This window comes from Aspergillus campestris (genome assembly GCF_002847485.1).
Source record: "Aspergillus campestris IBT 28561 chromosome Unknown P168scaffold_3, whole genome shotgun sequence".
Classification (NCBI taxonomy): domain Eukaryota; kingdom Fungi; phylum Ascomycota; class Eurotiomycetes; order Eurotiales; family Aspergillaceae; genus Aspergillus; species Aspergillus campestris.
Window position 1 is genome coordinate 1,113,667 of NW_020194338.1, and position 23,045 is coordinate 1,136,711.

Here is a 23,045-nt window from a genome sequence, read left to right on the forward strand (position 1 = left end):
GCGCATACCGATCAGCAATTGCACAGAAGTCCGAATAATCAAGAAAGCAATCGCATCGACAAGCAGTCGGAATCCAGGTACAGCTGAGCTTCACAAGGAAGAAGCACCCAAAGCACAGCTTAGTCATCCGCCCGTCATCGGCCGCTTTCCTGCACCTCTGATTGGCCGGCCGTCGGGGATCTGGGGAACCACCCGGACCGACCAAAGCTCCGGCCCTTATCAGTATTTTTTCTCTCTATACCCAGATATCTTCATCCAGACCCGGTCAACAAGACAAGACAAGACAACGTCTACAATACACGAATAGCAACCATGCCTCGCGACCGCTCCAGATCACAGTCTCCGGACACTTCGTCCCGCCCCTACCGCGACCGCAGCGACCCCCCAAAGCGCAAATACCACCGCGACGGCGACGCCGCCGAACAACACCACTCCCGGAAAAAGCTGCAGCTTCCCAAAAAAGACCACAAGTACCCGTCCGTCAACGAGCTGAAGAAGCGCATCCGCGATGCGAAGCGTCTGCTCAATAAGCCTGATCTGCCGGTCGAGGCGCGGATCGTGCAGGAGCGCGCGCTGAAGGGGTACGAGCAGGATTTGGAGGACGAGACGAAGAGGAGGGAGAGGTCGGCTATGATTAAGAAGTATCATTTTGTGAGGTTTTTGGGTATGTCTCCCCATTCTTGTCATTATCATTATCATTATCGTGATTATTGATATTGTATGTTCAACGCTAACAAATAATCGCGAATAGACCGCAAAACAGCAACCAAAGACATCAAATCCCTCCAAGCCCAACAAAAGACCCTCACAGAGTCCTCCAACCCCACGGCGGCAGCCGCCCTCGAACAAGAGCTCTACATCGCGCAGGTCAACCTCAACTACACCATCTACTACCCGCTCGCCGAGAAATACATCGCTCTGTACGCGACGCAGCAGAAAAAGAAGAAGTCGGCGGATGACGACGACACCAGCAAAACGGTGTACAAGCCGGTGCATGCTACTGCTGCGGAGAAGCCGCCTATGTGGCATGTTGTGGAGAAGTGTATGAAGGAGGGGACGCTGGATCGGTTGCGGGAGGGGAAGTTGGGGGCGGATGGGTCGTCTGCGAGGGTCGAGAAGGAGGGCAGGAAGGAGAAGGAGACGAAGGCGAGGAAGGAGAAGAGTGGTGGTGGTGCTTCTGGGAAGGCTGCGGATAGGGCTGGGTCTAGGAGGCGTGATGTTCCTGTTCCTGTTGTTCCTGAGGAGCAGGATGAGGAGAGTGATGGTGGGTTTTTTGAATGATTTGTTTGGTCATGCTTTAGAGTTTCGAGCATTTTCAGGAGTTGGTTCTCTTTTCTTCTCTCGTTCTTCGCATTGGTAGTGGGATGCTATCCTTGGGCTTGTTCATACCACACATTTACTATCTTACATATACTATGCTATATACTTCACAATCATAGATACTCAATATGTCAGATATCAGATGCAGACACCGTCCAGCACGTAGGAGTCTGTTTTGTAGTATATTCAATATCTCAATGAAGATATGACATGATTGACATGATGCGACAAATAAAAGTAAAATGACAATCTAAACCCAACCAGCAACGTAAACAACCCAGCCAGTCCAGTTCCCATTCAATCGGAGAGAACCGCAGCTGACTCAATACATAAAAAGAGAAAAGACCAAATATCATCCACAGACCGACTCTCCCAGAGAATCGATCTGGTTAAACCCCATTTTGACTCCAAACGCTCGATCATGAAACCGATGTCCGGACAACGCAAAGATAAAAAAACAGTCACGTCATCTGAATATCCGCAGTGCGAGGTAAAAGAACAAGAAAAAAAGAGGGTAGGAACGTCGGATCCATCAGATCGTCGTGATTGGTACATATCCGACGACCAGGTCGTTGCTTTCGCGGTTTCATGATTTCATCTCTCATAGACAAGAAACAATTCCCTCAGCCTTCCAGCACGGCTAGCATAGGCTGTCCCTTCTGCGAGAAGAAGGGCTGTTGTTTTTCGTCGAAAGGGTTTCCAGAACCTGATCAGAGAGTCGGTGATCGAAAACGAACGGACCGGCTCGATGCAATTTGCCATAGAGAAACACCCCGCGAGGGGATGTGGTGTGGAAAGAAGCGAGTAGATTGGGTAGTGTTCAGGTTCACATAATGACGCAGGAACTACCGCTACTCTGCGCTCGTCGGCGTCGAGCCCCCCCGGCCGGGTTTCCTTCGCCGCCATCGGCTTCCTCGTCTTGCTCGTAGACTTGCTCGGCTGCGTGGGCGCGGCGCCGTCGTCGGCGGGCACCGGCTCCCGCCGTGCCAGCCTCCTCATGGGCGATCATGTAGTCGGCCCATTTGCGATCCAGGCGGCTGGCCGCGGCGAGATCTCCCCGCAGGACGCGCTTGTTGTGCTCGTCTACGGTCATCTGCCATCCGTAGAAACACTTGAGCTGGATGACCGCACTGGGATACAACGGGGGCGACGGGGGCGGGGTGATGGACGAGGTGATTACAGCCGGGGCGGCTGCGGGCTGGTCGGGTAGGACCGTCTGGGCCACGACGGAGACGGCCTGCATGGATTTGCGCACACGCGGGACGTAGGCGTTGCTGGACAGAACCTCCTTGACGCCAGCCCAGGTCACGTTGGCACAGTCGAAGATGACCAGCCGCAAGCCCACCCGCGGCAGCTCTTCGCTGTAGCCGCGTCGGCGGATGCGGAGGCTGGCCTCCATCAGGGTGAGGTCGGAGACCCGGGTGTTGTCCATCTCGACCGAACGCAGGGCGGGGCAGCTCTTCATGATCTGCAGCATGCCGACGTCTCCCATGCTCTCGCAGTAGCTGATGTTGAGGTGCTCGAGGTGGTCGGCGCACGGAGCCTTGGCCAACTCGACGAGAGTGTTGTTGGAGAGGTGTTCGATGTCCTCGAGGTCCAGGTGTGAAAGGCGGGGCGTGGTCTTGATGACCGCCGTGACCGACTCGTCCGTCAGCTCGGAGCACTGGGAGAGCTGGAGGCCCTCCAAGTGGGGGACGTTGTGGGCGAGACTCTTGACCCCGTCGTCGGTCAACGCGGCGCACCGGTGGAGGTCGAGGTGTCGGAGCCGGCGCGGGGGGACGAGAGCCCGTTCGTCCAGCACATCCATCTCCGGGTCGAGACCGTGCATGAGGGCCTGCAGGCTCTTGTCGGTGAGATCGGTGCGACTCACCAGGAGGCGTTCCAGGGTATTCCGCTCGAACAGCTCCAAGGCGAAGTCGACATCGTCGAATCCGCGGATCTCGCTCGCGCGGAGGTCTTTGAGGTGAGTGCAGGCTTCGATGACCTTCGCCAGGCCCGCGGTATCGACACTGGTGCACCAGGACACGTTCAAGACCTGCAGCTGGGGGCAGGCCTGCGCGACAATTTTCATGGCGGAATTCGTCACGCTGGAGAGGCCGGATACGTTGATGTACTGCAGACGTGGGTTGCGCAAGAGGAAACAGTGCATGGAGGTCTTGTCGATGCGACACCCCTCGAGGGAGAACCGCTCGATGTTCCGACAGAGGTCCGTCATCCGCTCGCCTTCGGAGCGCCACTTATCCCTCAGCTGGACACAGCCGCGGAGGTTGAGGTCACGGACGAAGGGACCGGCGGCGGTGATGATCTTAACAAGGCCGTCACTCGAGACATCGCCATAGTAATCGGTGGTGTCGATCGTGGTCCACAGCTGGCCGTCATAGCACATCTTGTGCCACTTCTTCGAGACCGCCGAGCATCGCACGATCTCCTTGGGGGTGAGGTAGTGGAAGATGAGCACCTTAAGCTCGCTGGGCATGCTCGCCCAGAAATCGAAAGGCTTCTTGGGCTGGGACGTGGACGGCTGGGGGGTGAGGTCTTCGGATACGTCGGGCGCCGACGGTGACCCTCGGGAACCTGGTCTCACCTCGGTGGGCAGACGGATGACCCGGGAGGATGATTCGGAACCGACCAGGCGGATGCGGGCATTCTCATCGTGAGGCTCGGGCGGGGTGCTGGTGACTCCGGGGGCCGTGGGGTTCGCGTTCAAGCCGCCATAAAGCTGAGCGGAGCTCCCGTTTCCCAGGCACGGGGTGTACGCGGTTTGGGACAGCGAGACACAGGACAGTGAGGCCTTTCCATTCTGGCGGTATCCGGCGGAGGCGGAACGACCACGTCGGGTCAGGGCGGGACTGGAGGAGATGCGCTGAAGACTCTGGAGCAGTTTCCGACGACCCTTGAGTTTGGGGGGTTGTTCGAGAGGAATCTGGCCGGTGGAGGAGTGTGGACTGGCGGGGGAGGCGGATCCGGAGAGGTTGGCATCGCGGGGGACGGCAGCCATGACGCTGAGAAGCGATATCCAGCTGACAGCGAAGGAGGGACGATCGATGAGACCCAACCGAAGCTAGGATAGGACGTGCGGAAAGATGTGAAAGCAGGAAAGATAGAAACACAAAAAGAAAAAAAAAAAAAAAAAAAAAAAAAAAAAAAACCCAAGTCCCACCGACCCAACGATCGTCCAACTAGATGGACAAGCAAAGCGCAAGAATCAACGAGGAAGGGAAGTTGTTAGATGATCATGGTGAGAGGCCGGGATATTCTGCAACTCTATTTGGAGGACTCTGATCAATGATCTGGTGATCTGCGACCAGATACAGCAACACGGTTCTTACAGCGATGGAGGAAGAGACCGGATGAGATATTAGCGGGTAAGAGAGAAAGAGGCTGTGCGGAGGAGAAACAGAGAAGGGAGAAGAGGAGAGGAGAGGAGAGGTGAGGTGAGAGGTGAGACACGAGAGGCAGAGTGAGGAGTGAATGTGAAAGTAAGAGAAGAGATGAGAGAAAGAAAGAGTAAGAGAAGTGTGTGGGGGAAAAAGAAGTGGATGAACCAGTGGAATCGAAGAGGGAGAGTACCATGGGACTCGCGTCACGGAGAATAAGACCCAATATGGTCGTGTCATCAGTAAGAAGGACGAGGTGAGAAGAGGTCAGACGATGTTGATATCACATTACTTAGGATCTTTTTACCTTGAGCCTAAGGAATTCGTAATAATACTCAGACTGGCGGTAAGTATAGAGATATCCCCACATGGTATCAGTATCATTATGGATATGCATGATACTTAAAACAATACAACAATATCATAATACAAGAATAACTATACAATATAATACAATAAGCAGAATAAAATAAAATAAATACAACAAGTAAAAGAAATAAAAGATATAATTCAATCAAATACAAAGAACAGAAACGAAGGAAAAACTACCCCTCAACCGACAATGTCCATGGTGAGTGATTTAGCCATGGAATTCCCCAATGTTCCCCACATGGCAACTCATCCGACTTAATCACCATCATTGATAACCATAACCCATGTCTAACTGATGATACTTCAAAATAAAAAAACAACAATCATGTTAACAATGATGATAATATAATATCATGAAATATATACATAAACAAAACAATAGGATCAATACAATACATAGAAGATCATGTATATCAAATGCTGCGCCACCTGCGGGGATAACGGATAAGGATAACGGATAAGGTAGTCTCACCCCATTCGCCACTCTTATCGCTTCGACTAGCCACTTCCACCTCAGGCTCCCAGGACCCCACTCATACAATACCGTCATGAAAATGAGGCATTTCCTTCATTACTGGTAGTATCTAATATCAATACCTACCTACCTACCTGTTGATTCAAAAAAGGTCCATAGACAATTCATTATCCTGTGATGTGGTCGGGCGTGGCCTTCTATATATAACCACCTACAGTACTACATCTTCCATCTTTACCTATTCAGTCAAAACAGGATAAGCGTCCCTGCAGATCATTCGACTGGAGTATAGTATTGGTTACTGGTTAGTTATGGGGTACTTTAGTACCTTAGTACATCCCAAGTTAGGTACAACTACAGTACCTTACTACCTAAGTTAGGGCACGTCGGCACCGTTGAGCCTGTCCCAGTGTCACTGTCTAGTAGTGTCTTAATCGACCCTACCCATGAATGAAAGACACCCCGCTTTTATCCCCGCTACGACTCGTCCTGTCTTGTTTGTCTTGTCGACTGTGGATCTTAGCGGTTCAATACCGTTAGTTCCACGGACTGGCACAGCCGGTTCTCGGTTCTCGGCAGGGGTTTTCCTACCGACCTGATTCTCTATCGCCTCCCGTCTAACTAACTAGTAGTTAATCCGTCTGTCCGTGCCTACATGACTTTCACTTTTAGAGAAGTCTTGACGTCTACAGTACAATAAGGAAAAGTCTCGACGTCTACAGTTCAATAAGGAACAAGTAAATCTCCGTAATGTTCTTTCTAGCCAACTATATTGGAATCATATGGCGCGGGGGTATCTCTGCGTCTTTCTATACAGCCTGTCTGCCAGTTCAGTGCCAATGCTCACCCGAGGGTCGGTCTGTCTGCTAGTTACCATCCAATGACCGTTGTTTCCTACTTGTTCTCCACGCCGCCCAAAAAGTCATCGTCGTCAAAAGGGCCGGTTCCCTCCCCATGGTTCAATCCAGTCCAGTCCAAGAAATACCCGGGTATCATACATCCCACCCACACCCCCTCCCCCACTTCTCCCTCTCCCACCGTGACCCTGAAAGTCTATCGTTGCTGGTCATAAGAGCCGTGATATCTTTAAACAGAAAGAAAAAAAGAAAGAAAAAAAAAAATCATACTGATGCTGTCGTCCGCCTGGAATGCATGAGTCGGATGCTGTCAAATCAATAAAAGAAATGAAGAAATGGCTCGGTTGATGGTCAAATGATATCGGTATACAGTATAGATGATGGGTTCTAGCTCAACTGTCCGCCATCCACGGGTGTTCCAACACCTCCGTGATGGTCAGTCGGTTGTCGACGTCCCGGTCGAGCATCTTGCGCACTAAGTCGATGCAGTCTTCGGTGAATGGCAGGAACGGCACCCGCAGCGGATGGTCCAGGATCTCGTCGACGCTGTAGAACGGGTTCTCTTTGTACACAATTGTGTATAGGAGAATGCCCAGCGCCCACACGTCTTGCTCTTTGCCGCGGTAGGATTTGCCCTGCAGGACCTCGGGGGCAGCGTAGTCTAGATACCAACAACAGGCGCCAACGGTCAGTGATTGATGCAGGTGCAGCCACAGTGGCGTCATGACTTACCGATCGTTCCCACAAATACATCAAATGGCCCGTTCTTGATGTAAGCCGCACTCCCAAAATCGATCAGCTTGATCCGCCCCTCTCCGTCTAGGATCACGTTCTCGTCCTTGATGTCGCGGTGCACCACCAATGCCTTCGTGTGCAGGTGGTGGATGGCGTCGACGACCTGCTTGAAGATGTTTCGACACTCGGATTCGTCCATGTTCGTTTTCAGCTCGATGTAATCGAATAGGTCCATCCCCGGAAGGCCGTGCGGTTTCATTTCGATATAATAATTGACGTCGTCCTCGAAGAACCCCTCCATCGCCACGATGTTGGGATGTTTGAGGTCTTCCCGGCGCAGATAGTTCAGCACGTGGATCTCCAGCGGGACCGTCCCCAGCCGGCGATCCCGGGTCCATGTATCCACCAGGATCCGTTTCTTGGTCACGTACTTCAGGACCATCTTCTTCGCGGGGTTCTTCTTGAGCCGGGCAAGTTTGACTTCACCGTAGGCGCCTTGGCCCATTTCTTCCAGGATCACATAATCGGCAATCGACTTTTTCTGGGGCGACTCCTTGGCCCCGCCCGGCTTGACTTCCGGGACCGGCTGCACAGGCTTGTCCGTCAACGGTTCGGACGCAGCTTCGTTGAGCTGCTGGGTCAGTGTCGACAGCGGGACCCGGGTCTCCACCGACGTCCGCTCCAGGTTCTTTGGCGGAGCATCCGGGTTGGTGGGGGGTGATGTCTCGGGCCCGAGGTCACTGCTATGGCTGACGGCCGGGGGTCGAACGGGGGATGGTTGCGAGGGCCTCGAACTGCCCGTGGGTCCTGCGGAATGGATGTGTCGGGAGTAAGTGACCCACAGTGCGTAAACCAGCTCGGTCACAGCCTCGAACTCGTCGTAATCGGAGTCGGATCCACTGGTCCGGCCTGAACCTCCGTGTTGCTGCCTCGGGAAGAAGGTTCCGCTTTTGATGACGCGCAGCTGAACGTCCACGGAAATCGACGAACCATCGCGGTGTTTGGCGGCCAGACCGGTGGGCTCCAAGAACACCGAGGCCACGTTGGCCTTCCCGTCGCGAAGGATAGAGAGGGTCCGTGCCCGGCGAAAACTGGTCTCCGGGATCACGATCCCGTCTACCAATGGGACTTTTTCCTCTTCCGTGAGCACATTGAGAAGCTCGTCGAAGCCAGGGATCAACGCGTTGATATGCAGTCCTTCAGGCCGCTCCTGGCCAAACAAAGCGGAGGAGAAGACCGAGTTCGAGCTGATGATGTTCAGCGTCGACGACGACAGCACCATCATACCAGCGACGTGGGGAAAGCTAGACACTCGAAGACAACTGCCGCCTTCGTCCGACACGGTCGTCGGAACGCAGAAGCCTGCAGACGTACGAGCGGCAAAATGCTTCATGTCGGAAATTCTTGCCGCGCCTTTGTCGACCGCGGCATCCAGGCATTCCCGGGGAAGTCGGGGAAGGAAGTCCGTGATGGGCTTGCCAGCCTCTACCAGACCCCGGCCCCAGATTCGATCGGTATCACCGCGGGCGTTGGCAACCTTCCACGAACGGTCGCATTGAACATATGCGACGTCTTCCTCAATCTCCTCAATGACCCAGATCAAACCACCCCGCTTCTCCATTACCCAAACACTGGCCGATCCTTTGGTCCCGTTGCGCTTCAGGATAGGCACCACGTCACCACAGAGCAAAACGCCGCGCGATTTCGTGGCCGGGTGGTTGAGCTGTTTTGGCACGCGCTTACTGGATCCGTAGCCATCGTCCGTCTGGGCCCTCCTCGCTCGAGAAGATGGTTTATTGAGCAGCTGGGCCGTGACCCCGTTGCCAAAACCCGTGGATTTGGGATTTGCCGGTCTGGCACGGGACTTGTCCACCGACGACTGGACCTTCGCTGCGGCTTTGGTGACGGGGTCCCGCAGTTTCGATGCGAGCCACTCCCGTCGGTCTTCCTGCACTACTTCTAATATACTGAGTTTGCGGAGCTCGGCCTGCGTAACGCCGAATACGAGACAGGACAGGTCGTTGGCCGCCAAGATCACCCACGGGGCTTGGGATTCGGTTCGGAAGACGGCCTGGGAGACGGGGTTCCACTTGCTGCTGTGGGTGTGTAGGGTCGGGACCGGGGGCCCCATCCCCGCGGTGATGGAGCCGGTGGACGTATATGGATCGGTCGTCGTAGAGTAGGATTGTGCTAGAATCTCCATCAGCTTGCTCTCGAGAGTGACAGAACCGAGATCGCTGTGCGTACGTTTTAAGCTTACGCGCCTGGGCGAGGGGATGGACCTCCTCCCCCTCTTTTGGCTTGCGATATGGTAACTCGGTGACTGTGTCGGAGAGATCGAATAGTCCGTCGAGGAGTCATCATCCTGAAGCGTGCGGGGCTGCGACTCGGTGAACGCTCGATCGAACACATTGTCGCTGTCCACGCTCGCCGGGCCTGTCAAAGGACCCCTCGTCAGACCAGCATGGCCATACCGATCTTCTCTGGCCAGCACGTTCGATCTCGCCAGAAGATCTACCATGCTTTGAAGTTCCGAGTCGCCACTGACGCGAGCCTGCGCGTCGAGGATGCCCGAAGTGCTACCAGCCCATCCAAAGCGGTCGCGCATGAAATCAATCGACCTCTTGAGTATGTTTTGGCGGTTGTGGAGCAGTTCATCCGATTGTTGCGCGAAGGAGAAAGAGTGGAGAGACTCTAACGGGAATCGATGTAGGTCTTCCAGCGCACCGACATCCTGCTTCGGCGGGCGGTGGGTGGAATGAGCGCGGGATGACGACGCGGAGCGTGGTGACGGCGAATGGAAATGCGGAGGAATGGGAACCAGTGACGAGGTCGACAGATTTGGGAGGGTCAGGACTCGAGACGGCTGTTGGCGTATACGATCTAGCCCGGACGGGCCGAGTCCATGCTCGTTTTCAAGTAGGGGAGATCTGCAGAAGGGACAATGTTCTCTCTCAGCTTCTCCCGTCCCTATGTAATCGCCTATGCAGCTTGACGCAAGGAGGCGCCCGCTGATCATCCAGATCATCCACTCACCTCGGAAGGGATTCAAGACCTGTATCCGCCGAATATTTCATTGACTCATGCGTTTGCGCCTCGGGTCCGCCAACGAATGGATCGGAGTCTGGTGATTCTGAAAGGGGCCCCAACGGGGACGACAAGGGACTGATTTCATCTGAAGTTGTCGCAAAACAAAGTTAGCCCAAGAATCCGCGACTGACGTTCTCTTTCATCATTCCTTCCGCCCCTTCCGTCCCGTCGAAGCGGGTCAATGTGGTATGGAATGGGAATGCAGTAGGCCGCCGCCTTGAGATGAATATTATAATCTTGGAAGAAATGCTCGTCATGTAACTTTCCGAAACATTCGGTTGCCCATTCTCCGTTGATCTTCTTTTTCCTCTTCACATCTTCACCTCTTCTTCTTTTTCTCTATTCCTTTCTTTTTCATGATCTTTTTATGACGAATTCCCCAGAATCCGATAACAAAGATACCACATTGAGGACCGAAGACAGACGACGGAGGATTCGACCCTGAGCAAGAAAAAAGTCAAGGGAAGGGCGCGCGACTCACCATCGGGATGATATGAAGACGACCCCATATTTCGCCAACAGGTGACAAGGTAACGACCAGTACTGGTCGGGCCGAATTGAGAACAGAAGGTTCAAAACGGCGCGACACAGAGAATCTGTTAAGGAATGGAAATTGTTGTAAAATTGGTCGACACCGATATGATTGCTACATGAGATGATAAGTAGCAAAAGATCTTAGTAGAGCAAAGACCCTATTAGAGTTTTTTTTTTCTTTTTTTCTTTCTCCTTTCTTCTCTGGGATTTTTTTTTATTGTGTTCACCCTTCTCTGCTTCTTCAAGTCCGCTCCTGACAGTCCACCGACGCGACACAACAGCAATATCCGATTGTGTCAAGTCAGCCGTCGTGGACCGAAAGAGTTCAACCAGAGGTGTCAGCGGACTGCAGAACGGGGAGTCGGAGACGGCACCTGCCAGCGGAGGTCACAGGCACCATACGTATTTGCGATAGAGGCGCGGCACGCGGAGGTGCGGGGTGGGGGGAGGGGGGTTGAGAAGAAAAAAAAGATTTTCTCGTTGCTAGGTGATGTTCGGGGTAGGCAGCTGGATTTGAGTCCGGGCGCAAGCGAATGAGAAAGTTGAAGCTGGAGGAGAGAAATGTGTTAAGTCCGCAGCGATTTCTCCGGAGCGTTTGGTTTCGAGGGTTTCGGAGTGATGAGAAAAATGATCCAGGGACGTTGAGAAGCGTCCTCTTTCTCTCTCTCCCTCTCTTTATCTGTGTAAAGTAAAGATAGGCGGAAGTGGAGTGCGACCCGACGAGGGGTGTCAAGAGGGGAAAGGGAGGGGAGGGGAGGAGGGGAGAAAGGGAAGAAGAAGGGAAGACGAAGGGAAATGCTGAAGTGAGATTCGTTGTGGAGACGAGCTAAAAGAGAGGAAAGAAAGAGAGTGAGCTTAGTAGCTGGTAAGCAGGTAGAATCCCAACTGAAGGACGAGAGAAAAACGAGATGGTGGAGATGTGATTTGCAGAGTGTCCGTCTGTCTGGCTGATGGTGACGTTGGCGCTTCCTTTTCTGTTCTTTTCTTTCTTTGGGCTTTTTTGTCTTGCGCTTTTCATATCCCGATTTTTATTTTTATTATCATTTATTTTACTTTTATTCTTACTTGAATCCTTTTATTCTTTATCTTACATGTTTGTCGCACTATTGTATGTAGATTTCAAAAAGAACCTCTTAGGCAGGTAAAACATTGAACTGCAGACACGGACCCCAATTTTCACAGTCTCCTCCCAGCAAAAGAATCGGATGGAGTCAACCGAGGATGAAAGTTACTTGGCTAGCGATATATGAACGAATGAGCAGTCACTTAACTAATAGGATGTACTAGCATCTAGTCCAACCACTACCCAAATCCTTATTTAAGATCCGTCCCTTAAGAAAAGCGGTGGTGATGTAATTGGCCCCGCCTACAATCATACCTTTCGACGGCTGTACTGTCAATGAGGTGACAACCTGGCTGGCTGAAACATGCTGGATTAATGATCATCTGGAATAGAAAAATATGTTTGTGACAAGGGTGAAAGAAGTTCCTTCCGTAGATTGACTATCTTAGTCCAGAAAACAGTCTGTTACTGAATGAATCCGGTCACCCAGAACCATGGGTGGATATCGTACCCTCCGATCTGTCGATGGTTTTGGGAATGGGAGAACCAGATCTAGGCTCCTGCTTGGAACCAAAACCCAGTGATAGAGAATAATTAGGTTAGGTTGTCTTGGCTGGGTCCTGTATATTGTTTGATAGTTTTGTCACTGGCTGTTCATCTAAGAAAGTGAATATCATCCGGTGAAGATCTTCATCTTCATACGCAAGCCCAGATAACCGAATCTAGAATAATTGTCAAGATAAAGAAATCTGACAGCAGACCTTATGATCGACAGTGTAGATCAGTCACTAAGCCATGTTTCCCCTCTAAGCTTCATGATCATTGTCATTCGGTCCAAGTGTTTCACTGCAGTGTCTTGCTGATACGGTGGATTGTGCTTTGTTATTCACACCTATTCCCTGAGGAAATCATGGAAAATTCTAACCGAGAAAAAGGAAAAAAAATCATGCCGAATTCTATACATTGTCTCAGTTGTACTTCTGATCCATAAGCGCTTCAATGGACCATCTAGCCTGATATGGTTAAAGGAAATAGCATGCGGGCAGTGTATGTATCTCTTTCGGCCCGGGTATATCGGATGGGAGGGGCAAACACAACACAAAGATCTGGTAGAGGCAAAATGGAACAGAGAGAGAGAGAGAAAAGAAAAGAAAAGAAAAATTAGGAACAGGCTATTCGTCCCGGCCTTTAGAGCCACGAAGACTCTCCATAGCTAGGCTATCCGGTTCTTTCCTCGCGCCTTTTGGTTCTTCTTCACCATTACCGAAAAGGGAATTCTTCGTAGTCTTCTTGGTCTTGGTCTTGGCCTCGCCGTGACGACTTTGCTCGGGTGGGACGGACACAGGGCTCACGAACTTCGACATCTGTTCACTGCCACCTAGCATCCACGAAAACTCGGACTCTGCCAATGGTGGGCGGGATTCTGGGCGTCGTGGCATTATTTCCGTGGGTTTGGTCTTGGGATGATGTTTGGTTGATGCTTGGGGCTGTTTAGGTGTCACGGCGGAATCCTCCTTCTCATCTTTTGTATCCTTGGGCTTAAGTTCGGTAGTCGTGGGTTGGCTTATTGTAGAATCTTGCTTTGCAGGGCGCGAATCACGACTTGTAGCTGGAGACGTCTCGCGTTCAAGGGGAGCAGTAGGGTCTTCAAGACATGTCTGGACGGACTGGATTTCGGCAAGGGCTTTCTTCATGGAGTCGTCCGTCAGTGCCTCCTGTGCCTCGCTGGTCTTGGCTGAGGAGCGAATATCCTTCAAAGCATGGCTCAGTTTCTTCCCAAGCATTCTATTCCTCTCCTCAAGAGCGTCTAGCTTAGTCTGCAGAAGGACAAGTTCCCCGGTCCCCCGAGGCACTTGCTCGTTGGTCGGTTCGTTAGGGGTAACCATTGCAGGTATACTCGTATGCCTCGTGGTCGGTGGTCTGTGTTCTGCCTGTATCGTCTGCATGTTTCTTTTTGCTTCGCTCACGGCCCCGCGCACAGCTTTAGCTACGCCCCAGGTTTCTGTCCGTCGGTGGATGCCCTCCGAGACATCCTGGAATAAAGCTTCCAGACTCTTCGGGCTGTTTCTTGCGGGGGTCCTGGAGGGAGACGTTGACTCGCTTGTGCTCTGCAGATCGTCGCGGAGGTGGGACCGCTTGGCATTCAGCAGGGTGAGCTGCTTGTTGAGATCAGGCGGTTTTCCTGAATACTTCGCGATGATGAAACTTCCCCTCTCGGGAGTTGGGTCCTGTTCCAGATACAATGCATCGTGCACAAAGCTCTGTGGCGCGTGAGGCTGGGGAGCGGGGTAGCGGAGAAGGGTTGTTAAAACCGTTGAGGAATCACTCCTTAACACTGAGAGGTTGTCAGAGAAGGAACTGAGAATCAAGATGTGTAGACAACTCACGTTCCCAACGAATCCGTAGGAGCATCGCAATGCATACGAAGTCCACGAGTTCTGACCGCAGTCCCTCGGCAAAGAGCCGGTCCCAAACAACGAGCACCTCTTGGAACGGGAATTCCCGACCAAACAAGAGACGCATCCACCGGCTTTGAGAAATTAGCATCTGTCTTCAGCACAGATTATGCTGTGCACTCACGTAAGGAAAATCTGTGGAAGAACTTCGAGAGCCTGGAGGTGGCCCGCCAGCTCCAAATCCGTTGTAACCAAAAGCTCGTCGTGGATACGTTGACACTGGCTCACAATTGGAATAACATCCATTTGACCCCCTGGAGACCGGTGCCTGTCATGTTCGTAATACAGTCGGGTGGTCTGCATGACCGAACAGAAGAGTGCGAACGAATCATGCTCCACATAATCGGCGTTCAATAAATGAAGCAAGTCCTCATCAAACTTGTCCGTCGGATCAACTCCCTCCACTGACCCTGGATTAATCGCATCGCGATCAATGACCCACAGCAATGGCGCCAAAATTTCGTGCATCCCCTGGCGATAGCCAAGGTCGGGGTTCAGTTTCGAGTAGATAAAGAGAACATCGATCATCTTCGCCTTGGTGGCAGGTTCGCGGAAAAAGAAATTCTCCTGTAAGCACCTGTCGACATCCTGCGATATATCGGCTCTCAATTGCTCGTCCTGTCGCAGGGTTTGCCAAGGAGACTGCAACATCCAAAGGTCAGAGATACAACCGTCAACCCATTTAAACCCCCACACCAATATATTAGGCCTAGCATACCTGTTCATCATCCGCCAGCGGATCAACAGTAGACTGCAAATCGTCCGGATGATCGATGTACTTCAGAAAATGGTCCCGTAGTGCGACATAGGCACTTCGCGATTCAGCGAGTTTGCGCGACCATTGTGACCGGTCAAGGTTGTCGAAAAGCAGAAAGGCCTACGCGCAGGTAAGCATGGGAGCCCACGTAGCATTGACAATATGCGCATGCCTTCCAACAGATCGACCGTAGTCCGTCATTACAAAAAGTATCCCCTTGTTCTGTTCTCAGTGTGGCTCGAAGATCGGAGGTCGTGTCATTGTCGCGAAACAAGGTGTTCCATCGTTGCCTGGGAAGTCAGTCAGCTATGGGGAACACCCCAGCGAAGATGGGAATATTCGGTACCTTGCGTCTTCGATGCTCCTCATTTCGCCATAGGTCTCCCTAGCGAAATAGGGCTTTTGCGTCTGGGGCCGTTGATAACTTGGGACAACGGAATGAGGGGGAGTTCCGGTCAAGTGGGCAGGTTATCCAGCTTGGAGCGGTGGTCCCCACTAGTAATAACAGGGTCACTGGATGACGGAACGATCGACCACGGACAACAAGCCGCGGAGGTTCGCCCACCACAACTTTCTCCCGCGCCATTCCTATCGCTCACCCCACCCACACAACTTGCGTCCAAAGGGCGATCGAACCTGGCGGGAATTGAAAGTACTTCTCGATATGCCTACGGGAGTCATTTATTATCCACCGTCCAGCCGCTGATCTTGAAATTCCGAAATTGGATTCCCCTGCCGTCGTTCGGCTGCGTATTCGATGTCCGCCGACTTGTTCGCGGAGTTCGGAGCTGGGGTTTCTGCTCGTCAGACTCCTGGGACGTCACGTCAAAATAATCAGCCCCAGACCAGTTCACTCATTCCTGACCTCGAGGGGCTTGATTTGTCTACTAATTCTGCTCATGGCGGGGATGAATCTACTCTGCGACCCGTCCAACCACGGACACTAACAGGCCATGCCGCTTCTTCCAGTACCTATGGTTTCTCTCAGCCTCCTCATTATGGAGATAATGACGGTGTACTCTTTGATGCGAGTTTTGAAGAAACAGTTTCCAATCACGAAAGTGACGACTGGGGTGAATTTGAAGCCCCAGAGCCGCCCTCTGTACAAAGCCCTCCGGCAGGCTTCCCCGCCCCTCACGGCCCAAGGGGTCGCGACATCCCGTCTAATAGGAAAGACGTCCCACGGAAAAGTCCAGCTACTTCATCCAAACATATTGACTTGCTTGATTCATTATCGACTGAGGATAAACCGCCGTCGCAAGGGAAAGGCGCTAGTAGATCCGTCCAAGGCAGACATGGACCCCCGAGTCGCACGATCCCTTCTACGAAAGGGAAACGCTTAGAGCAAGAGGACTTTGAGGACGCTTTCGAGGACTGGGGTGATTTTACCGATGGGCCACCTGCGGAGCCTCCTCGGATAGCAAGCTCCAAGGGCAAACCTACCCCGAAGTCTACAGGTGGTCGAGCTTCGCTGTCTCGTGTCCCCGATAAGCCCGGACCGTCTTTCCAGGTGTCTAGCTCGAACAGCCCTTCTCTATCTCCCGACCAAATTCGTCCAACAAACATACCGCCGCCGTCGGTCTTACTAGAGTTATTTCTACGGCTCCTAGACCAACTACAACGGGATGCCGTCCAAGCCAAAAAGAACTTGCAGGACAAGGAACGTCTAGAACAATTGGCCTCGTTGATCTTTTACACCCTCAAGGCGGCAGCACGGGTGGTTGCCGGCCGCACGCTGCGCTGGAAACGGGACAACATTTTGAGCCAGAGCATGCGGATCGGGCCGGCGCGGTCGGGGAAGCCGGGCGGCATGAAGCTCAACACGGTCAACAAAAACGAGGATATCAAAGAACGACAAGAAGCCGTGGACGTGATCACCCTGTGGCGTGATCGGGCGGCGCTCTTCAACTCTGTTCTTCAAGCTTCAGGAAAGCGACCGATTCAAGTGATTGCGGAGAACGTCCGAGTAACGACTGCTACTGCCAGTCAAGGAGCAATAAAAGCATCCCATGCCTGTGCGCTTTGTGGGCTGAAACGGGACGAGCGTTTGCCCAAGGTCGACGAGAATGTGGAGGACAGCTTCGGGGAATGGTGGGCGGATCATTGGGGTCATGCCGAATGCAAGAACTTTTGGGAAAGCAGTGTCAATCTTTTGGATCGCCGATAGAGCGAATTTTGGATAGGCTCAAATGACACGGCGCTTCCGGTCGGGTAAGAGGCAGAGGTAGTCTCAGACCGAATTCTGGATGGTATACGTTGACCTACAGTGGTTAATCTCTCAGCAGTCTCACCTTACCAGCTCAGACATGAACATAAATCGAGGTGATCAAAGGTACCTCACAGCAGCGAGGGCTATGTGCTAGGTAGTTGTAGATAGATACCCTTGTGATGCGGTGGCTCATTGGCCTTGTGGTCTCGGGGACCATCAGCTCGACTCCTCTCGATCACAAGCGCAATGTCAATCTCGACTAAGACCAGTAAGACCCAGTCTTGAGAAGGGAGTCATCGCCCTCATACGAATCTCGCCCTCATTCGAATCTGCGCATGGCGACATCCTTGACCATGCTGGGAGCACAAAAAAATCCACCGGAAGTAAGCCACGAAAGAGTCTGTAACCTCTCTCTTCCCTTTTTGGCTTCAAGTGTTGGGTTATGGTTACCCGTTCCATCACGAGACCTCTCAATTCGAAGCCACCTAGACCCACTACGGAAAGACCAGCAGGAGTGGATGATGTCGTAATTCGACGCTCATCATATGAAAGCCCTCCCCAGTGGAAAAAGTCTCAGACCTTATTTGGTCGTAGGTGCAACCTGGTATGATAATTTACTGGTACACAATACAGACTAGTCTTCAACCGGCCGGGGATCATGGCGTCGGACAAGAAGAGGTTCGAGAATTGAGAGAGAGGGTACTCCGTAACTAGCGATTGAGTATCCATTCTTTAAGGCGGGTCCGCGATAACCACCGATAAGGCAACAAGGGATGACGGATGGACTGGGGCCCAGTTTTGACTAGATCGTCCAAGAAGGCAGACAAAGAAAGCGATTCATAGGGAACCAGGCTCCTCTTTAGTCCAGAAATTGAAGATATACTAGACCCAGCCAGTAGAGTGGGTAAGTGGAAGGAAAGAAATAAAGAAAGCTGGACGGACCGATAACTAGGAGGGGAACAGAACAGTGTCTGGTCCGATGCGGGGATTTTAGCTCGGAGAGGCGGCTGCCCGATTATAGACGTTCGACGCCCGCTTTGCTCAGCCTTTAATGTCTCTCTCTCTCTTCCTCTTCTTCCTTTCTGTCACTTCCCCTCCATCCAACTTCAACGACCACGGGTACTTCTACCGTCTCCATCCAACAATACCTCTTCCCTTTTTATCATCTGGGGGCTATTGCCACCTTCGTTCCTGTCGTATCATTCCCCTGTCTTCGCTGCGTGGTTCCGGAACCACTACCTTCACTCGCCCTGTGTTTATCTCGTGCTGTGCATGAGTTCCTTTCCCGCGTATCTCCGGCCACGCTGCTGCAACGACGTAATAAACGCCACATAAGATCGAGGATAGTCAAGTTGTCAGTGTTATCTTGCTGGAACGAATATCACCATCTACCTGCCAAGTCCTGTTTCCGTGACCCAACCTCCGAAACCGCATCTCCAACCCATCTCGAAACAGTGTGTTCGGTCGGGTGGTGGCTGAGACAGGTTCCCCTTGTAAGGAAGTTACTCCGCAGCAAGGCGGGGACCTCAAGGACAAATACAGTAGTCGTTTCCCGAACACGCACATCACACCACCTGGTGCTCTCACCCCCATCTGCACGAGCTCATATCGCAGGACGTACCTCCAGCCAACTGAAGTTGTTGAGGAAGGAAAGGCCGGGCAAACAGAATGGGGCTCGCGTATAACGTCTATCTTACTTCCAACAAAATCTTTGGGTGCAAGCAATGCAAGACACATCTAGCGGATTACGACGATATCATCAGTCGGGTAAGTCACCCTTTCAATCATGAGTTGATACTAGTACTGGTGCTGACCAGGTTTCTTGCCTATCTACAGAATTTCCGCGGCCAACATGGCAAGGCGTATCTGTTTAACAGCGTCGTCAACATCACCCAATCCGAGGCGGTGGAGCGCAGCATGACCACCGGGAAGCACATCGTTCGAGACATCGCATGCAGGCAATGCAGGGAAACGGTGGGGTGGAAGTACGATAAAGCCTACGAGACCAGTGAAAAGTACAAAGAGGGCAAGTTCATCCTGGAAGAAGAGCTCCTCTGCGTGGTAGCCTAGGGCGTTCCATCTTGGTTGACAGGACAAGGCATCTCGGTTTGGCGGGATTTATTACTGTGAGCCTTGGTTGCAATCATCCGCCTTCTTTTCAAAAGCTGATAATTGATATAGTGAGCGTATTATTTAACTACGGTGTTCAGTGAGGCGCAAGGGAAGGCGTTTATCAGGGCGTTATCTTTGTTTGGGCAGACTTTAGCCGTGAATCCACACCAGGCCTTGAAGGCACGATGGTGGTTCACTTCGATATGTTTTCTCTAGTTTGGGTCCTAGTAGCTCCTGCTTGAGTGTCGGGAACATCCTCTCAACTTCAGTATTGGGTGAGAGTGCTACTTGTCGATGCACCCAGCGTTCTAGTTGTGTCGTGTAGAGTGCTCTTGAAATACAACTACTTTTTTCAGCAAGCTTATCTCCAGCCTTACAGAACTACCACATACTTACCTAGATCCCTCTTGATCATACCGTTTTACGCAGCCCCTCCCACTGCAATCCACCATCAACAACTTCACAAATTACACAAAGCAACAACCACCGCCGCCGACTCCTCCTCCGCATTCACATCCCCAACATACCCCAACCTCCCCTCCCCAACCCTAGCAGCCACCACCGCAGCACCACTCATCCCCCCCCCACCGACTCCGGGCTCCACACCAAAGACTCCCGCACCGACTCCTCCCCCGTCCGATACCAGACATCCGCGGGTGCCACATTCTTCAAAAACACCGCCTTCTGGCTATACCTCTCCGGAAGAGCCTCGCGATACCGCGCCGGACAGTTCCCCCGCTGCAGACAGACCGTCGTGCGCAGGTACGTCTCCATATCCCACTGCAGACCCGCCCTGCTGAAGAAGGGCGCGAAATGAGGCGGTCTGGTGAAGCTGCTGGACTGGCCCATGCAGACGGCTGTGCCACCGCTGCGGATGTATTGGAGGACTGCGTCCCATACGTGGATGTGGCTTTTTTGGGTGAGCGCTGCGTCGGTGAGGAGGACGGCGTGTGGGGGGGCGGGTGAGGTGAGGACGCGGAGGGTGGCGTCTGCGGTTTGGGTGCGTTGGAGGGTTGCGTGCGTTGCGAGGAGGTCGATTTGGGGTGTGTACATGTCGTCGAAGTAGGGTTCTAATCCGAGGGAGATGAGGAGGATGGTTGGGGGGCATTTTGTTGTTGTTGTTGTTGTTGTTGTTGTTGTTGTTGTTGTTGATGGGGTTGGGTGGGGTTTGGGGATTGCTTTGGGAAGTGGATGGTGGGGGTGGTCCGATGGGTACTTGCGTGAGGTGGTGTGTAGGTATTGAATGAAGGAAGGCAATTGTTGTTAGATGTTACAGAGGTGTGTGGTTTATATGGCGGGCTTGTTTGTCTACGTCATGTGGTTTATTTACTCTGCAAGGGGATAAGTGATGGAAATCGACAGGTACAAGAGGTATCGAAGTAGTATGAGGTCTACGCATGAAAGTATCTCTAAAGCCAAGTGCATTGCAATCCCAGCACACAATCATCTCAATGTTTACAGACGGACGAGGGGGAAATCGACTGAGAATTACAGAGTACTCCGTACATGAGTGGACTTGTGGACCATATGGCTTCGGCCCCACCCCGAGCCATCCCATATCGCAGCAACGGCGTCGCCGTGTATCGGAGGTGAAATCTCTTTAAATTTAGAATATATCTTCTTCATTACAACTGCTAAGCCAACAAAATCAAACTCAAAGAAAAAAAGTGAGCGCCATCGTCTGCCAACAATGGCCACACAGAACACAATGCGCGCCGTGGTGTTCCACGAGCCTTACAAGGTGGCGGTTGAGGAGCGGCCGATCCCCACTATCCAGGATCCCGAGGATGTTATTGTGAAGGTGAGGTATACGGCGCTGTGTGGAAGGTAGGTGTGGTGATTTTGCTTGTTATTTGCTCTAGTGTGCTGTAGCGTACTACTTTCTGGGACAATGATAGTAACTCCTGGACTGATAGTGACCTCCATACTTTTCGAGGCATTGAACCTGCTGGATCTGGGTTCATCATGGGCCACGAAGTTACTGGGGAGGTGATCGAAGTGGGAGATCATGTCCGGTCTGTGCGGAAGGGAGATGTTATAGTGAGCGCTTTTACGACGTCTTGGTATGTCTATCCATGCACCGTTTCTTTGGCTAGGTTGAACTAATCACAATGCAGCGGTGCGTGTTTCTACTGCAAGCAAGGCTTCTCCTCGCGATGCGAAAAGAACACCCTATTCGGGTGCGACCACCTGAATGGATGCCAGGCTCAATACGTATGCTCCCCAGCCATGGCTAAAGGCTCAAGTGCGATGCTCGTAGCTAACCAAGACCATCCAGGTCCGAATCCCCCACGCAGACGGGACCGTCATGAAGTCCCCCGAAGGCATCAAGGAGGAGCTCCTAGTCCTAATGGCAGACATCTTCCCCACGGGGTACTTCGCCGCCCGCAACGCCTTCACCGGCTACACCCCGGAGCAGATCGCCGAACAGACGGTCGTGGTCATTGGCTGCGGACCCGTCGGTCTCTGCGCTTTGATCAACGCCCTGGAATGCAAGCCCAAGCATCTCCTAGCGGTCGACTCCATCCCGTCCCGCCTCGAGCTCGCCCGGTCCCTCGGCGCCGAGCCCTGGAACTTCCAGCTGGACCGCGCGGGTCTGGACAAGCGCGTCCTGGAACTGACCGATGGGCGAGGCGCCGATGCTGTGATTGAGGTCGTTGGGTTGAGTCCGGCGTTGCGGACGGGCTTTGATCTGCTGCGTCCTTGGGGGACGATCAGTAGCGTTGGGGTGCATAATGGAGAGGTATTTTCACCCCGACCCTTCCGCTTCCTTATCCAGATACTTATGCATGACAGATCCCGTGGGATGGAAATGAGGCGTATGGGAAGAACCTGCGGGTCCAGATGGGCCGTTGTCCTGTAAGGTCTGTGACGCCACAGGCATTGGAGGTGTTGAAGAGAAACCAGCATCTACTTGGGTATGTTTATGTTTTCTTTATAGCCCCTCCCCCTCCATTCTTGGTTGACTTTCTGTTTAATTTACCTTTGTTTTGTTTTTATCTTTTATCTTTCATCTTTTATTTTTTGATCCTGTCCGATCCACTAGAACTGCCTCCAAGTCCTGTCCGAAACTAACCATAGTAGATTCATGACGGACAAGATCATGCCCTTGACCCAGGCCGTCGAGGCATATGATATTTTCAATGCGATGAAGGTGCAAAAGGTCATTTTCGAGGCTGATAAATGAAGGAGCATTCATTCATTACGATGCTCTGTGGGTATTCGGGGGGTTGCGCAATCGAATGCAGTGGTTCTGCTGAGAGGTGCAATGCAGGAGACAGTCTCCTATCATGAAACAGCGAACAAAACTATGACTCGTAAACTAGAGAAAGAGAAAGAAGGAGAAGAAGAAGAAGGAGAAGAAGAAGAAGAAGCAAGATAGACGAAGGATTAAATTTGCAAGGTAGATGTTTGTTATTGCGATAGAATACACTGTGTAATCCTGGTAATTCAATACCGAAATGGCTGCCAGACAGGCCAATCACAACCAGCGCAGTCTGTCCCGTCCGGTCTTTCAGTGTTTCGACGCTCTTCCTCATTTCTTTCTGTTCTTTTCACCTCAGGCTCCTCCGCTCACTCATCCTCTGTTCTCTTCTCTCTCTTCTTCTCTCTTCCTCTTCTTCCTCTTCTCTTCTTCTTCTTCTTCCTCTCTCTCACCTTCACTCTTCATCATCTTCTCTCCCCTTCA

General features: G+C 52.3%; 8 protein-coding genes across 8 annotated transcripts; 4 read left to right on the forward strand and 4 right to left on the reverse strand.

The window, feature by feature from the left end:
- Window positions 1-273: 273 nt before the first annotated feature.
- Window positions 274-1,389, forward strand: P168DRAFT_325388 (Efg1 domain-containing protein). Its single transcript, XM_024840994.1, has 2 exons — window positions 274-664; window positions 752-1,389. The coding sequence occupies exons 1-2, from the start codon at window positions 313-315 to the stop codon at window positions 1,279-1,281; spliced, it is 882 nt and encodes a 293-aa protein (XP_024695124.1). The 5' UTR covers window positions 274-312; the 3' UTR covers window positions 1,282-1,389.
- A 757-nt stretch (window positions 1,390-2,146) lies between these two features.
- Window positions 2,147-4,318, reverse strand: P168DRAFT_295601 (F-box domain protein; the record flags this gene model as incomplete). The annotated part of the gene is made up of 1 exon (XM_024838050.1): window positions 2,147-4,318. The coding sequence occupies one exon, from the start codon at window positions 4,316-4,318 to the stop codon at window positions 2,147-2,149; it is 2,172 nt and encodes a 723-aa protein (XP_024695125.1).
- Window positions 4,319-6,575: 2,257 nt separating this feature from the next.
- P168DRAFT_113698 (Pkinase-domain-containing protein) lies at window positions 6,576-11,014 on the reverse strand. The gene is made up of 5 exons (XM_024832574.1): window positions 10,708-11,014; window positions 10,173-10,311; window positions 9,384-10,066; window positions 7,134-9,326; window positions 6,576-7,062 (listed from the first exon to the last, which is right to left on the reverse strand). Exons 1-5 carry the CDS (start codon window positions 10,733-10,735, stop codon window positions 6,794-6,796), a joined length of 3,312 nt encoding a protein of 1,103 aa, XP_024695126.1. The 5' UTR covers window positions 10,736-11,014; the 3' UTR covers window positions 6,576-6,793.
- A 1,518-nt stretch (window positions 11,015-12,532) lies between these two features.
- On the reverse strand, window positions 12,533-15,560 carry P168DRAFT_309479 (GTPase-activating protein GYP6). Its single transcript, XM_024839302.1, has 6 exons — window positions 15,383-15,560; window positions 15,209-15,326; window positions 14,998-15,156; window positions 14,404-14,921; window positions 14,211-14,353; window positions 12,533-14,158 (listed from the first exon to the last, which is right to left on the reverse strand). The coding sequence occupies exons 1-6, from the start codon at window positions 15,403-15,405 to the stop codon at window positions 12,996-12,998; spliced, it is 2,124 nt and encodes a 707-aa protein (XP_024695127.1). The 5' UTR covers window positions 15,406-15,560; the 3' UTR covers window positions 12,533-12,995.
- Window positions 15,561-15,621: 61 nt separating this feature from the next.
- P168DRAFT_288471 (uncharacterized protein) lies at window positions 15,622-17,617 on the forward strand. The gene has a single exon (XM_024836794.1). The coding sequence runs from the start codon at window positions 15,794-15,796 to the stop codon at window positions 17,201-17,203; it is 1,410 nt and encodes a 469-aa protein (XP_024695128.1). The 5' UTR covers window positions 15,622-15,793; the 3' UTR covers window positions 17,204-17,617.
- Window positions 17,618-18,913: 1,296 nt separating this feature from the next.
- P168DRAFT_279953 (putative Yippee zinc-binding protein Moh1) lies at window positions 18,914-19,315 on the forward strand (the record flags this gene model as incomplete). Its single annotated transcript, XM_024835833.1, has 2 exons — window positions 18,914-19,012; window positions 19,082-19,315. 2 exons carry the CDS (start codon window positions 18,914-18,916, stop codon window positions 19,313-19,315), a joined length of 333 nt encoding a protein of 110 aa, XP_024695129.1.
- A 615-nt stretch (window positions 19,316-19,930) lies between these two features.
- Window positions 19,931-20,596, reverse strand: P168DRAFT_325394 (uncharacterized protein; the record flags this gene model as incomplete). The annotated part of the gene is made up of 1 exon (XM_024840995.1): window positions 19,931-20,596. Exon 1 carries the CDS (start codon window positions 20,408-20,410, stop codon window positions 19,931-19,933), a length of 480 nt encoding a protein of 159 aa, XP_024695130.1. The 5' UTR covers window positions 20,411-20,596.
- A 451-nt stretch (window positions 20,597-21,047) lies between these two features.
- Window positions 21,048-22,826, forward strand: P168DRAFT_309481 (alcohol dehydrogenase family protein; the record flags this gene model as incomplete). The annotated part of the gene is made up of 6 exons (XM_024839303.1): window positions 21,048-21,184; window positions 21,274-21,420; window positions 21,475-21,571; window positions 21,636-22,100; window positions 22,154-22,275; window positions 22,442-22,826. The coding sequence occupies 6 exons, from the start codon at window positions 21,048-21,050 to the stop codon at window positions 22,542-22,544; spliced, it is 1,071 nt and encodes a 356-aa protein (XP_024695131.1). The 3' UTR covers window positions 22,545-22,826.
- Between the last annotated feature and the right edge of the window lie 219 nt (window positions 22,827-23,045).

Coding starts and splice junctions, on each gene's coding strand:
- P168DRAFT_325388 (XM_024840994.1), top strand. CDS start 313: ATGCCTCGCGACCGCTCCAGATCACAGTCTCCGGACACTTCGTCCCGC. Junction 665..751: donor TCATTTTGTGAGGTTTTTGG/GTATGTCTCCCC, acceptor AATCGCGAATAG/ACCGCAAAACAGCAACCAAA.
- P168DRAFT_113698 (XM_024832574.1), bottom strand. CDS start 10,735: ATGGGGTCGTCTTCATATCATCCCGATG. Junction 10,067..10,172: donor GGTCTTGAATCCCTTCCGAG/GTGAGTGGATGA, acceptor TCCCTTCTGCAG/ATCTCCCCTACTTGAAAACG. Junction 9,327..9,383: donor CAGGCGCGTAAGCTTAAAAC/GTACGCACAGCG, acceptor TGGAGATTCTAG/CACAATCCTACTCTACGACG.
- P168DRAFT_309479 (XM_024839302.1), bottom strand. CDS start 15,405: ATGAGGAGCATCGAAGACGCAAG. Junction 14,922..14,997: donor CGCTGGCGGATGATGAACAG/GTATGCTAGGCC, acceptor TGGATGTTGCAG/TCTCCTTGGCAAACCCTGCG. Junction 14,354..14,403: donor CTTCCACAGATTTTCCTTAC/GTGAGTGCACAG, acceptor AATTTCTCAAAG/CCGGTGGATGCGTCTCTTGT.
- P168DRAFT_288471 (XM_024836794.1), top strand. CDS start 15,794: ATGTCCGCCGACTTGTTCGCGGAGTTCGGAGCTGGGGTTTCTGCTCGT.